We start from the raw sequence: 13133 nt of genomic DNA, 5'->3' as shown, positions 1-13133 counted from the left end.
GTTTTTATTTGCAACTAGATACAGTTGTGTGTAAATCATCCAGATTGCTCCGTCTCAAGCTTTATCTCCTCCTCCTCTTTCCTTTGTTCCCATACAGACTTCACAGAGCCGGAAGGAAAAGGTCCTGGATACTGAGGAAAGCCTCATTTTTTTTTGTATTTTACTTCAGTTTAGTCCAGCTAAGAATTCGAGTTGCCTCACTCACAGTAACCCAGACTCCGTTAGTGAGCTGCTGCTGCAAAAGTACCCTGGACATTTGATATAGTTAATATTACTTTTTTAAACTGTCCGAAGCAGCATCTTTCATTTCCATTTTCCATAACTTGATCAAATATCATGTTTTTATTAATGAATAATGTATTAGCTGTAGAACAAACAAACCTCTAAAGGGAGGAGGGGTAGTTACAGAGAAAAGCAATGGAAGTGGGAATCTTATCCTTGGCAGAGTTCCCCTGGGAAAGCTGAACAGAAGGCAGCTTTGGAAAATAGTAACAGCTGCTGAAAAAGGACTGGAACTAACCCAGGGTCTTGAAATGAAATGAAAACACGGGTGGTAAGCTGTACTACTACACTCAGGCTAATTAAGTGTTTTATGGCTACTAAAAAGAATGGTTGAGTTTCTAAGTAGTAGTTCAACCTCACTATAGCTTTTTTATCTTTTTTTTTTTTTTTTCCTTCTTCTTCCTATTCTTATAGACAGGAAAGAAGCCTTATGTGCTAGGTCTGCTGTTTCCTTAAATGGTGATGTAAATAGTCTCCAGCCAGCAGCAGAAACAAAACTATGGGAAAGAGACGGAATGTTTTCCTGAAGTGCAGCTCAGTACGGTTAAATTACTGCCACTGAACATCTGCGGGACGAGGCCACTTTTATAGGAGAGGAAACAATTCCCAAGAGGAAATTTAATGAAGAGTGGGGATTGTTAGCCAGTAGAAGTTAAGTGGTACCCACTTGAGAGTTGCTGCTCACACAGGTGAGAGATGAGCTGGCTGGCTGGAGAAAGAGCTTTGTGCACTACAGTCCCGTTCTCAAGGGTGCTGCAAGGCTAATGGTGTAAACCAGAGACCTGCGTCTTGATGTTGAGACACAGCGTCCCTGGGCAGGCAGAGCTCGCTTCATCATTGTGTCCTGGCTCAAAGAGCTGTGGCAGAACCGCACATGCTGAACTGAATCTAATAACTCTTAAAGCATCTGACAAAAGTGGATCACATGAAAATAAACATTGCTTTTTGGGCACATAGTCAATAGCTCTGGAGTTTGGAGGTTGTGCTGCGTACATCCTTAAGTCATTGTAAAAAAGAACAGTCTGGTAAGGAATTTGTTTCTAGTTAGCTATTATTTTTAACTACTGTTTCTGGTAAACAGATACCTATCAATCACCATTACAAAAAAAGTTCTAATATTAGTCTTTTACAGTAAAAAGCTGGAAGGCTATAACTTTTTCATTCTTTCACCATGGGCTTTGACTCTCTCTGGTATCCTGTCTACTTATAAAATCCAATTGTATTACTCCATATTCAGCTTGAAGAAAGACTTCCTTAATTTCCTCTTAAAGAACAATACTTTTCTTCCTCTAACATCTTCTCTCACCTGTGAATCTCCATGATTTCTTCAGCAATCATCCTCCCTATTTTACCTGCCCCAGCCCTTGTTCCACCTGGAATTCCAGGCACAGTAGGATGGGTCCTTTTTGGGCCACCTGAAATGAGTAAATACCTCAAGGTCAGATAAGAGCTTGCAAATGTCTTCCAAAAAAACCTTTGTATTTAGGCATGTTTTGACAAGCTGTAGGACCTTCTGAGCTGTATTTATTTACAGCTCCACCAACTGGTGAGCACCTGTGAATCTATGGAAAGCACTGAGTTGCACGGAGCTATGGGAGCTATGCTCTGTGCCAGCAGGTACACAACACATCCTGACTCTTGTCAGAATCTGGCTGTTCAAGCATTTGGTAGCCCCTCTCATCCAGACTTGGTAAAGAATACCTTGTCAGACCTGCTCTGTTCTATGCCTGAATTCACGCATCTCCAAACATGTTTGTTCTTTGCTTTGCGTGAAGAACTTGCCAGCACATATTGCATTCAATATGGGTACCGCCCAAGTTACCTGATGAACACAAATAAACCCCCATAGGTAACTGTAAGTATCTAAAAATGCAGGGAGAAGTGCGGTCTGAGTGGTTAGAAGCTGCACTGTTGTTACTTTAATGTCATTTGACACTTGCACCACATTTGAGAGGCAGTCGGGAAGGAGCCTGAAGAAAAGATCACATATTGAAAGGGCAAGAAAGCCCTTAGCATTGCTTATGCATAATGGGTAATTACCTTATTTTAGAAAGCTATTTAACAATGGCAACTCTCAGTATCTACGGCTCAGACCCATCAGAAGGTGAGAAGGTTCACCTAAAAGGTCATCAAATCCTTAGCAGAGCTAGAACCACTTGCAATTCAACTTCACTCAATTAACTTTCTCGTCTGGGGACGAGAACTGTCAGTATGACAAGGAAACATCTGGTTTCTTTTCAAAGGCTGTGCTGTGGCAAGAACAGGCTTACCCTATTACAGAACAGCTTGTGCTATACTTTTTTTCCATTCTCAGAAGGCCGACACCGCGTTACGGCTGGTACTCCACCTTCAATTACTAACCACCATGCCTACGTGGCAGCTCTTCTTCCCACCGCCGTCAGCTGCCCCGCGCTTTGCCACCCTTCCTCCTCCATGGTTGCACTTACTGAACCTCAGTTTTCAGAACAGAGAGAACCGAAAAGCCCAGCTTTGTGGAGTCTTGAACTGTTCTGCTAAGTGTATTGTATACAACTGACGAAGTAATTCCAGACACGTGCAATATCCTTACTCTACAGCTATGAAGGCACAGCGGCTAAAAGTAAATAGGGTCTCTAAACACAAGGGTTTCCAACTTTTTGGAAAGGATCCCAGTATTATCACCATCTTGCATCCATGGGCTGTCACTGCATCCTTTTCTGCCTCGCTTCTTCCCCGCTCCAGTAAAGCTTCATTATTAAATCAAGCTCTGCTCCACATTCTGCTGCACACTGCCCATTAAAAAAGATGGTTCAGTGATCTGCAACATTCATAGCAACCCCACGGTGACTACCAGGGGTCAGCCTCTGTGTCTTGACAAAAAGGCAAATCAAGGGCAGGTGAGGGGCAATAAGCCGAGTGGCCAAACTCTATTTATGATCCATCCACCCTCTGAGCTGTCACCTGCACTGACCACAGAACCTGAATTCACTCGTGGACAAGGTACAAATAACACCAGGCATGAAGGCAAACATTTCTCCTGTACAGCACTCCTCCACGGTTTAGACTTCTTCCTTTTAACTTGCTCATTCGCTTCTCTTTGACCAGCTTATATCAAAGTTGCTATTTAAGTTCAACAGGGCAAGAACTGCATTAGCACTTTTTTGCCCTAAAACTTGTATTTCTTTAGGATATTAACAAATTCTCAAGGCAAGAGCACAGCCAATTTGTGCATGCAAGACTAGCTGCTGACAAGGCCAATAATTTCCTCTCGGTCCAGGAGTTACCTTCTCCAGCCTGAAGCACACTGTCCATGCTGTGTGGAGAAGCCGCGAGCTGTGGAAAGGCTGCGTCTCCACTATCGAGTACGTTGGTGCTGTGGATTTCAAGAATTAGAACAATCAGTGATAGAAAACGCTGTGAAACCGTCACTGTGCCGGTGTGTCAGAATGGAACGCTTCAGGGTTTGACTGGTCTGTGAGTCACTGTCACCCCCTGCACAAGCAGCACTCTGACTGACACCAAGGGCAGATAAACAACAGAAACAAACCACCGTGTTACAATTCGAGGTGTGCAATGCAGAACGCAAAGAGCTGCTCTCGTAAGAGAATTCCTCTACAGCAGCTATTCTACTGTGAAGTCACTGCACCTGTACAGAACCCGCAGACAAAACTAAAAGGAGGGGAGGAAGTTCCTACAAAAGCAAAGAAATGCATCTCACGCAAAGGCTGGAACTTCAAGTTTCCCTAAAGAAACTACTGCAATTATTAAACAAATTCCCCTCTCCCCAAGTATATAGTTCCAGGTGTTATCCAGAGAAGACACCAATTGTCATATAGAATCATAGAATGTCCTGAGTTGGAAGGGACCTACAAGGACCATCGAGTCTAACTCCTGTCCCTGCAGAGGACACCCCATGTTCACACCATGTATCGGAGGGTGTTGTCCAGTCTCTTCTCGAACGCTGTGGTAGGTCAAATCTCATTTGAAAACAAGGCATTTACACACCTCTGCTAAGGGAAAAATACTTACGAAACGACTGTATTTGTTGAGACAATGTATTCTACTTCTTTGGTCCAAGGGTTCATGAAACTGAACCAGCGACTCCGCAATGTAATAAAAGAGCCATCTTTTATTTTAAACTTGTAGCAGTTGGTTGTAATTTTTTCTCTTGTCTGCAAAACTAAACACAGAAAGCAAGTAAGCTTGTGTCAAACAGGCACCAGGACTACAGAAGCAGAGCCCTTAATAAGGGAAAACTCTGCTAATTCCTCCCTTCACCCCTGAAGAAAAATGCTATTTCTGCAGTCATCCCCCTTCACCAAACCTGCACCTCAAATATTCACTAAAAATGGAAGTCTACAATAATCACATTGTTTGGCATATGCACCACAATGTTCTTGACTAAAGAATTTGCAAGCAGAAGGAGATCCAAATATTTTCAAGGTTGTTTTGGGTTTTTTTTCTTGATATACATTTGTTCCAAACATTTTTACAAAATTTCTGTATTGAATTATTAATAATCATACCTTGTCTATGACATTCTGCAAGATGTCCTATATCGTCTTGATGAAAATATTCATAACACGAAGTACCTAGAAGCTCCTGGGGTAAGTAGGCCAAAATGGCTGTTGCCCTTGGGGAAGAGAGGAAGTATATTTTAATTTTGAGAATTTAAACCTTAGTAAAGCTGCCATAAGGTAATACAAAGCTTTCTGCCATTGAAAACCAGACATGAAAGGTTTGAAGAACTGCAGTGTTCCTTTATGCACCCACGGTGCTGCTGCTGTACAGAGACCAAACTATAGCACAAGTGCTTCAGGAGCATTTGTTCCTCTAGTCAAACACCTGAAGAGTGGCAAACACCCCAAAAAACCCCCACCCACCCCACAATCATAAAAAAGGAAAGGTTAACAAACAGCATTTTCCTGATAAAACACTAAAAGACCTACTGTGTCTCTGGTTTAAATCGGACAGGAGCAAGAGCATGTAAAACACCTGTCTGTTTCATCACAACCAGCCACAAAGTCAACTCGTTTTTGTGCCTCATCAGAAAACTTTAGACTAAGAAATGAAATACACCTGTGATCCGCAACATGGGAAAGACGGGGATTCTGGATCCACCGCTCAGGCAGAGAGCCCAAGGAGCTGTTGGCAGGGATGGAGGGGATCACAGTATCACAGTATGTTTGGGATTGGAAGGGACCTCAAAAGATCATCCAGTCCAATCCCCCTGCTGGAGCAGGAACGCCCAGGTGAGGTCGCACAGGAACATGTCCAGGTGGGTTTTGAATGTCTCCAGAGAAGGAGACTCCACAACCTCCCTGGGCAGCCTGTTCCAGTGTCTGTCACCCTCACTGAGAAGAAGTTTCTTCTCAAATTTAAGTGGAACCTCTTGTGTTCCAGCTTGATCCCATTACCCCTTGTCCTATCATTGTTTGCCACCGAGAAAAGCCTGGCTCCATCCTCGTGGCACTCACCCTTTATATATTTATAAACATTAATAAGGTCACCCCTCAGTCTCCTCTTCTCCAAACTAAAGAGCCCCAGCTCCCTCAGCTTTTCCTCATAAGGGAGGTGCTCCACTCCCTTCATCATCTTTGTTGCCCTGCGCTGGACTCTCTCCAGCAGTTCCCTGTCCTTCTGGAACTGAGGAGCCCAGAACTGGACACAATATTCCAGATGTGGTCTCACCAGGGTGGAGTAGAGGGGAAGGAGAACCTCCCTCAGCTTACTAACCACCCCCCTTCTAATACACCCCAGGATGCCATTGGCCTTCCTGGCCACAAGGGCACAGTGCTGGCTCATGATCATCCTGTTGTCCACCAGGACCCCCAGATCCCTTTCCCCTACACTGCTCTCTAATATGTAATTTCCCAACCTATACTGGAACCTAGATCTCCAGAAACCAGTAACCCAAGCCTGAAACCAAGTTCAAGAGGAAAAGGCAAAGCAACGCTGCAGGTACAGGGCGCTGACCCGTACAGCAGCCAAACACAAGGTGGAAGGGCCGTTCTTGACAAGGGAGATGCTATAGGGGGCCGGTATCCTAAACACTCTGTAGAGCTGTAGGTTGAAACAAGATGACAAGAATTATTTCTTGAGTTAATGATTTAGAAGCTGGAAGAACTTTATCAGAATAAGTCACCTGACCCAGAACAGCAACATGAAAAATAATGGATCCGGGCAGGGGGACAAGGAAGAATTGCTGTCACCTCATATCAGGGTGCACACAACAGATGTTACAGGGTACCTGGGGAGGGAGAGCATGTTATTGCTGTTGTGGAGCACAGAACACAGGCACCCTAGGAAATCATTCTAAGAGTTCCTGATGAAGGAAGAAACAGTTGAGAAAGAAAGGAAGCAGGACAAGCCATCCAGGAAGACCCTGGAATGCACGTCATTTAGTACAGAAGACAAAAAGCACGGTCAGAATCCAACGTACAGGAGCCATAGGGAAAGTGCTCAGGAGCATCAGCATGGAGAGTAATGTGGGTGAATGACTCCAGGGTAAGAGTCTGAGACCCTCACCAGAAGAATGGAGAAGAACAAAACTAGTGAACTACAGGGAGCTTTGGTTTTGTGTATTTCTTAGAAGAAAATTTACTGAAGGAAAAATTACAGTTCTTGAAGAAATGGGTATGAGAGTCACAATTCCAAGCTATCTCAATGCAAATTAAATAGGATAAGGAACAAACCTAGGTAGATTACCTCTCTGCAATTCCAAAAAACACCCAAATGAAGTATTATAAAATGTAGAAATTAGTACGTATTAACACCTATGAATAAGAACAGCAGGCAAGGCATTGAAACACAAGTCCCACAGTATTTAAATGCAGGGCACTTTTGTATTTTCCCCAGACACACTAAGAGCATTCAGCACCACTCAAGTGGCTTATGCTTGAAGTCCTCATTGGCACGGAGCTCTCAGAGCTCAGCCTTGGAGAAGGCAACGTTACGAGTATTCACACGAGGGAAATTTTTTGGCTTTTGTCTTGTGAACCTTATCCCGGGACACTCAAACTGCTGACAGCTCCAAGGCCGTTCTGATGAATTATCTCTGAGAGCCTGTGGAGAACCACGAACCAGCAAAATGTAGAATCTACCTTGAAAAAGGAAGAGCTGGGAACCATGTCAACCCACTCCAATGTTTTCCCAAGGACTTCACTAAACAAGCCTTTAAACAGCAAGGCGGTGGTGGGAAACCTGACGTAGATGGGTAACAACCAATATGGGCATCAGTGAGCAACTTGTCAAACCTTATACATTTACTTTCACAGCAGGATCACCAGGATTTTTGCAAAGGAGAAGCAGCACCAAATTACAGCAGATGGCAAAAGACTTAGTGAATTCAGTATCTGACCATATTCTATTAAGCAAGGAAGGAAATTGTTCTTCTCAATTTCATCCTTTATTTACTTTTTTCCTTAGTCTGCTTGTCCGACTTAATAAGGCAGCTTTGAATTCTGAAACTGTAGATGATGTCATCTGCATATACAATAAACTTGATTTTACTGTCAAATTCACCATCCAGAGCCACTAAAAGTGCTGAAGAAGTAAGAGATGGGACGGTTCACTGGAACCTGCTGTTCTGACAGCAAACTGTTAACTAGTTCTCTGACTGTGGTAGCCCAGCGAGTTAGTACCTAATCTATAGCAGGTCTTCTCCAGGGACCCGGGATCCATAAGGACAAAACGTTAGAGTCACAGAGAGTTTCAGAGATGTTTCTTCCCTGGATTCCCTTGGGCAAATGACAAAGGAACTGTGCAAGTCTATATGAACAAAAAAAACCCAATATAGAAATAAACTCTCAACTTTTACAGGTGCCTAAATATTCTCCAGTGCAGGCAGAGATGCCAAGTTTAAGCCTACAGATGAGGTTTACTTTTAAAAAATTCCCTTTCAAGGAGCCCTTTGAAGTCATATACACATTCCAAGGTCTGTAAACAACAGCTGGACAACAATTAACGAAGAGCATGTGTGTTTAAATCCAACGGGTCAGCATTTTCTGAGTCTTACTGTTTTAGAAATACTTCAAGAGTATCCATCAGGGGAATAAGTCTGATCTTTGGAAAATAAAACTAAGTTCATAAACGACCATACTTTGACATGACAGAATGGCACGACGTCTGAGCAAGGATACACACACTCTCCTGGCTCCCAGAGTCACCACCAGCCGTGAGCCTTTGTGCTGAAGAGCTATTTCAACAAGCTTTCTATCAAACTCAAAACAAAAAACCAAACAACCCAACAAAACAAAAAAAACACCACCAAAAAATCCAAAACCCAACAACAAAACCCACAAACCAAAACCAAACCCAAAACCACCCCACACCAAACCCCAAATCCCCCAATCCAATAAACCCAATGACTCCAGCCAGCCAAATGACACACACAAAATACGTCTCTTTGCTACTTAAGAGAAGTCAACCAATTTCCGTTGAAAATGATAAGAACTAGTCTTTTAGATAATAAATGAAACTGATGTTTGAAAGAAGATCCCACACAGTTCTGAAGCCTCTTGCAACAAGCAAAGCTTATGGAAAACTTTCTTTCTTGTAAGTATAAAAGATCACAGACGGAAGTATTCGTTCAGCAGAATGTGTCCAAGTATATAGTTAAATAAATGCATATACTATCAAAACCTAATGCAGCTTGTGCAATAACCTAATGCAGCTTGTGCAATAACTATACAGTGTCTGCAGAAGCTTTCAGACAATGAAGAGGTAGTAATTAAAGGTCCAGTTTCAAAAATAGGACACCACATTCTTCTGAGGATAACATATTTACATTCCCATAACAAATGGGCAGAAAGGACCCCTGGATTTTTCTGTTTAGTAAGCCATATTTTTGGAGGGGTTTTGTTTGTTTGTTTATTTTTAATTTAGTCAGTAATACCGAATAAATACAAGTAATAGCTTTGAGCTGGGTCTCAAAAACCAAAATAACTTGCAGCCAGGATTTAGTAAAACACTGAAAAGAACAGTAATTTCTTTTTTCAATAGTACTTACACAGCTTTAAGCAAAGCTGTCAGTAAAGCACTGTTGGACACTGACTTATGGTGGAAGTTATTACAAATATTCTTACCTCTGATCTACAAAAACAAATTTCCCATCTATTGCATGTCGAGAAACATATTCCGTAGGCTTCACCCTGATCTCCCCGTTGACCGGCTGTGGTACCACATGAGGATGCAGCCGTCCAATTGCAACAAGACAGCTTAAATTGCAGCCCTCGTTATCCGGTTCGTTATCTTCATCTAGTCCCATTTTCGTTGGCGGCCAGCTTTTTAAATACCCTGTACTATGAATAGTGCAAAAGCTTTTGCGGTCTGCTGTAAAAAAGAAAACCAAAACCCAATAAAAACAATTAGGTCATGGATATTGGGTGAACTTCATCTCAGTTCCGCTAATAATGCATCTCCTCTCTTATCCAGCAAAATTGGGATACTGTTCACTACGGGATTTTTTCAGCACTCCTGCTTCAATGTGGCTAATCTGAGATAACTCAATAAATAATTTATCTCTGCAAAACCATTATTTATAGCGAAACACCACATAGTTCAGACCAAAGTCACTTTGGACAATCTATTAGTAGAAATTGCATCACGTTTATTATTTCAGCAGAGGGTGCAACTAATCTAAAGGTTTGAAGAAATTAGTATATTAATAAATTAAGGTGCCTTTTTCTACTTGCCGTGAGGCTCCGACAAAAACCAGGAACAGTTTGTTTGGCAGAACAGACACCGTTTGGGGCATACAGGGGATAGTTGTGTGTAGGGGTGAGGATGAAGATTGACAGTGGGGTGTAGTACAATCAGTATCTGAAAGGAGAGCTCATATTCCTCAGCACTGAGCAGGCCTTACAAGGAAGGAGACTGATGGAGAGGCAGAGTAGAAGGCTCAGGCCTAACTGCACAAGCCTCTTTGCTCAGGGGCGAGCACTAAAGCATGAGCCAAGGTTGAAGCTGAGTCTGAACCCAGCAGAAAGTACTTGGAGCAGCTGTCACATCCAGAGACAAAACACTGAAATTGCCTTCTGTTCTCTAGTTGACACTTCCTGCTAACTCATACCAAATGTATTATCCAAAGTACTCAAAGAGGAAACTTTCAAATTTGGACTAAATATATTCCAACATGTCTAGAATAATACCCTGCAGAGGAAAAAAATATTACCAACTTTGATAATGTTATGGCCAAATACATCTGGTGTAGAAATGCTGTGTTTCCAGTACTCAAAATGCACCAAAAGCACAAATGAACTCAGAATAAACTCATTTTTTAAGTTAGATATCCATGCAAATATCACTTGAGAAACAGAATGGGTGACAGCTTCCCCTTGTTGGAGACATCAGCTTGGAGATCAAGCCTGAATGTGATATGATCAGTGTCTGAAGGAGATGCAGTAACCACACCAGAACTGTCAGCACAACCTGCCTGCAAAAATTTCAAGCAAGCAGGGAGGAGAATTTGGCTTTGTCTGCTAATACAGCATCCAACAGCTACTATTGGGCTGGGTGTGGGGAAGAAGCATGAGGAAGTAACAGACCTGGACATAGTTCAATATCTTAATAAGAAACATTGACAGTGTTCAATAAATGTAAAAAAATAACCACTGCAAATGAGCAATGGTATAAAAAAAAGCCTGACAGCCATTACATTTGGTAATAAAATGTGTAACTGTTACCTTTCTTCTTTGAACAGGTTGAAGGAAAATCCTTGTCTTCTACTTTCACTGAAGGTCTATTGCACTTCATCCTACAAAAGAAGGACCGTCTTGCTCCAGAACACAGTCGTGATGGCCCAGGTGTTATATCAGTTTTAACTGGGAGTCCAGCTGCAGCAAACAGAGGAAGTGAGGAAGCCTTCTTGTCAGGTAAAAAGTTAACCATACAAATGCTTACATCCTACAGCCCAACTGTACGATGTTTCAACTTTGCTGGGACTTGCGCAGAAGTCCTTTTATATCCTTCTTCAGAAGCAGAAGTCCTGTTTTGGAGATTTTCATGTAAGTGAATACGTGCAGGACTCAACTGACCATATCAACATTAGAATTTCTGATTATATTTTCTAGCGTGACAGCATTGACGCAAGCTTGAGAACACAGGGTTCTAAATGCAAAGATAAGCAAAAGACACAAGTTTTGCAATAAATGTTGTGATTTCTTTGAACACTAATCAGCTGATTAAAATATATTTACCCATAACCAGAGCAGTACTTCCTACATAAAGTCACTCCATAGGCCTTTGGACTGCAAGACTTTCCTATCACACAGCTACCAGAGAGCACCTATGCATGCCAGGTCCATCTCAAATGGTGTGTTCCTAAACACCACTGTTGTTCTGATAGAAGGAGGAAAAAAGGTAGCAGTGACCTACACAGGGACTGCAAATCCCCAGGACCTCCAGTTATGTGTAAGAAGTCTCTAGCCTCAAAGAAGTAAGTGCATAGGAACATGCCCTGACCCTAAGTCCTGACCTTTATCATGTTCTTACAGGAGATTCTTAAGATTCTTTTCTGTGGAAAGTAACCAGAGAAACACGGTACCAAAACACAGGTCAGCTCTGGGAGCCAACAGCAGAGCACCGCTACAATCAGAGCTCCAGGAAAATGCCGGGCGTGCATCAGGAGCGCAGGTATCAGCAACACCAGGAGCTCCAGGCAACCGTGCTCCAAGAGCTGATGGAGGATTTAAATCACAGAGCAGCTTTTCCACAGCTTGCTATCCAAGCATTTCTGCACAGGGATATGTATAAACAAACAGCTATAAACATGTACAAAAAGTTCTAGGGCCCTGTAGGCTTTTTACATAAAGAGGAAAACAACAATGCGGATGTTTTAGTGTGAAGTGTGCCTCCCTTAAAAGTAGAATCAAGGGAGGTCACCTCAAGGAGGTCAGCCTGTCCTGCACCACACGCTCTCCAAACTGCTATTCAGCGATGAGAGTACAAGCTGTGCCTGAGTCACTCACGCCAACATAAAAATAAATACATACATACTAGTACTCTTTAAGAATATGAGTTCTTGAAATTCTACCCATCAGTCTATCATAGCAGATGGGAAGACTGTAATTCATAGTATTTATTTTTGCCCTAACTTTGTCATAGGCATACCAAAAAAAATGGAGCTAGCACTGGGTCTACATGCTTGAGAACCAGACAAAACCAGGAGCCAGAAAAGCGTCGGTTGGTCCAGCTGGAGCCTTTAGGCTCATCTCTCAGCTTCAGGTTGGGAAGTTGAACTGGTGGCTTCTTTGGGATGAGCTCCTACAGGTTTCTGCTCCTGACAAGCATAAGATGTAATGATCTGGAAATCCGCAGTTGTAAGATGCCACCTTCTACTTAAGCAATGCAGACGCCTTTTCTGAGAGTGAATTAAACACCCACTCACCTCAAAAGTGGCACAGATACAGAACTACTTTAAAATACCAGAGTGCAATCAAACTAAGAGGCATAGTAGGAAATGATTCTAAGGACCAGGTTAAAAACCTTATAAGAGAAAGGTTAGGTCATCAACAGAAGTGGCAATAAGTAATTAAAAAAATAAAAATAATCCTCTATCTTAGAGTCAGAATCATTTCAGTTGGAAGAGATCCTCAGGATCACTGAGTCCAACCATAACCTAACCTAACTCTAGCACTAAATGGTGTCCCTAAGAACCTCATCTAAACGCCTTTTAAACCCCTTCAGGGATGGTGACTCCACCTCTTCCCTGGGCAGCCTGTTCCAATGCCCGACAATCCCTTCCATGAAGATTTTTTTCCTAATATCCAATCTAACCCCCCCCCGGTGCAATTTGAAGCCATTTCCTCTTGTCCAATCATTTGCTACTTGGGAGAAGAGACCAACACCTCTTGACTGACAGCCAAGGATAA

The 13133-nt window shown here is 42.5% G+C and overlaps 1 protein-coding gene across 4 annotated transcripts in view; it reads right to left on the bottom strand.

Moving 5' to 3' along the window:
* BMAL1 (basic helix-loop-helix ARNT like 1) overlaps positions 1-13133 on the bottom strand; it is a 56007-nt gene that overhangs the window by 3177 nt on the left and 39697 nt on the right. For all 4 annotated transcript variants that reach the window (XM_082059586.1, XM_082059585.1, XM_082059588.1 and 1 more), the window contains 6 exons: positions 10947-11096; positions 9348-9594; positions 4788-4894; positions 4291-4441; positions 3546-3634; positions 1589-1697 (listed from right to left, as the gene is read on the bottom strand). In XM_082059586.1, the coding sequence (XP_081915712.1) occupies positions 1589-1697; positions 3546-3634; positions 4291-4441; positions 4788-4894; positions 9348-9594; positions 10947-11096 (853 nt within the window). The remainder of the gene's footprint in view (positions 1-1588; positions 1698-3545; positions 3635-4290; positions 4442-4787; positions 4895-9347; positions 9595-10946; positions 11097-13133) is intronic.

Source organism: Streptopelia decaocto (genome assembly GCF_964273445.1).
Source record: "Streptopelia decaocto genome assembly, chromosome: 7".
Taxonomy (NCBI): Eukaryota; Metazoa; Chordata; class Aves; order Columbiformes; family Columbidae; genus Streptopelia; species Streptopelia decaocto.
Note: the sequence above shows the minus strand (reverse complement) of the source record. Positions and strands in the feature narration are given on the sequence as shown.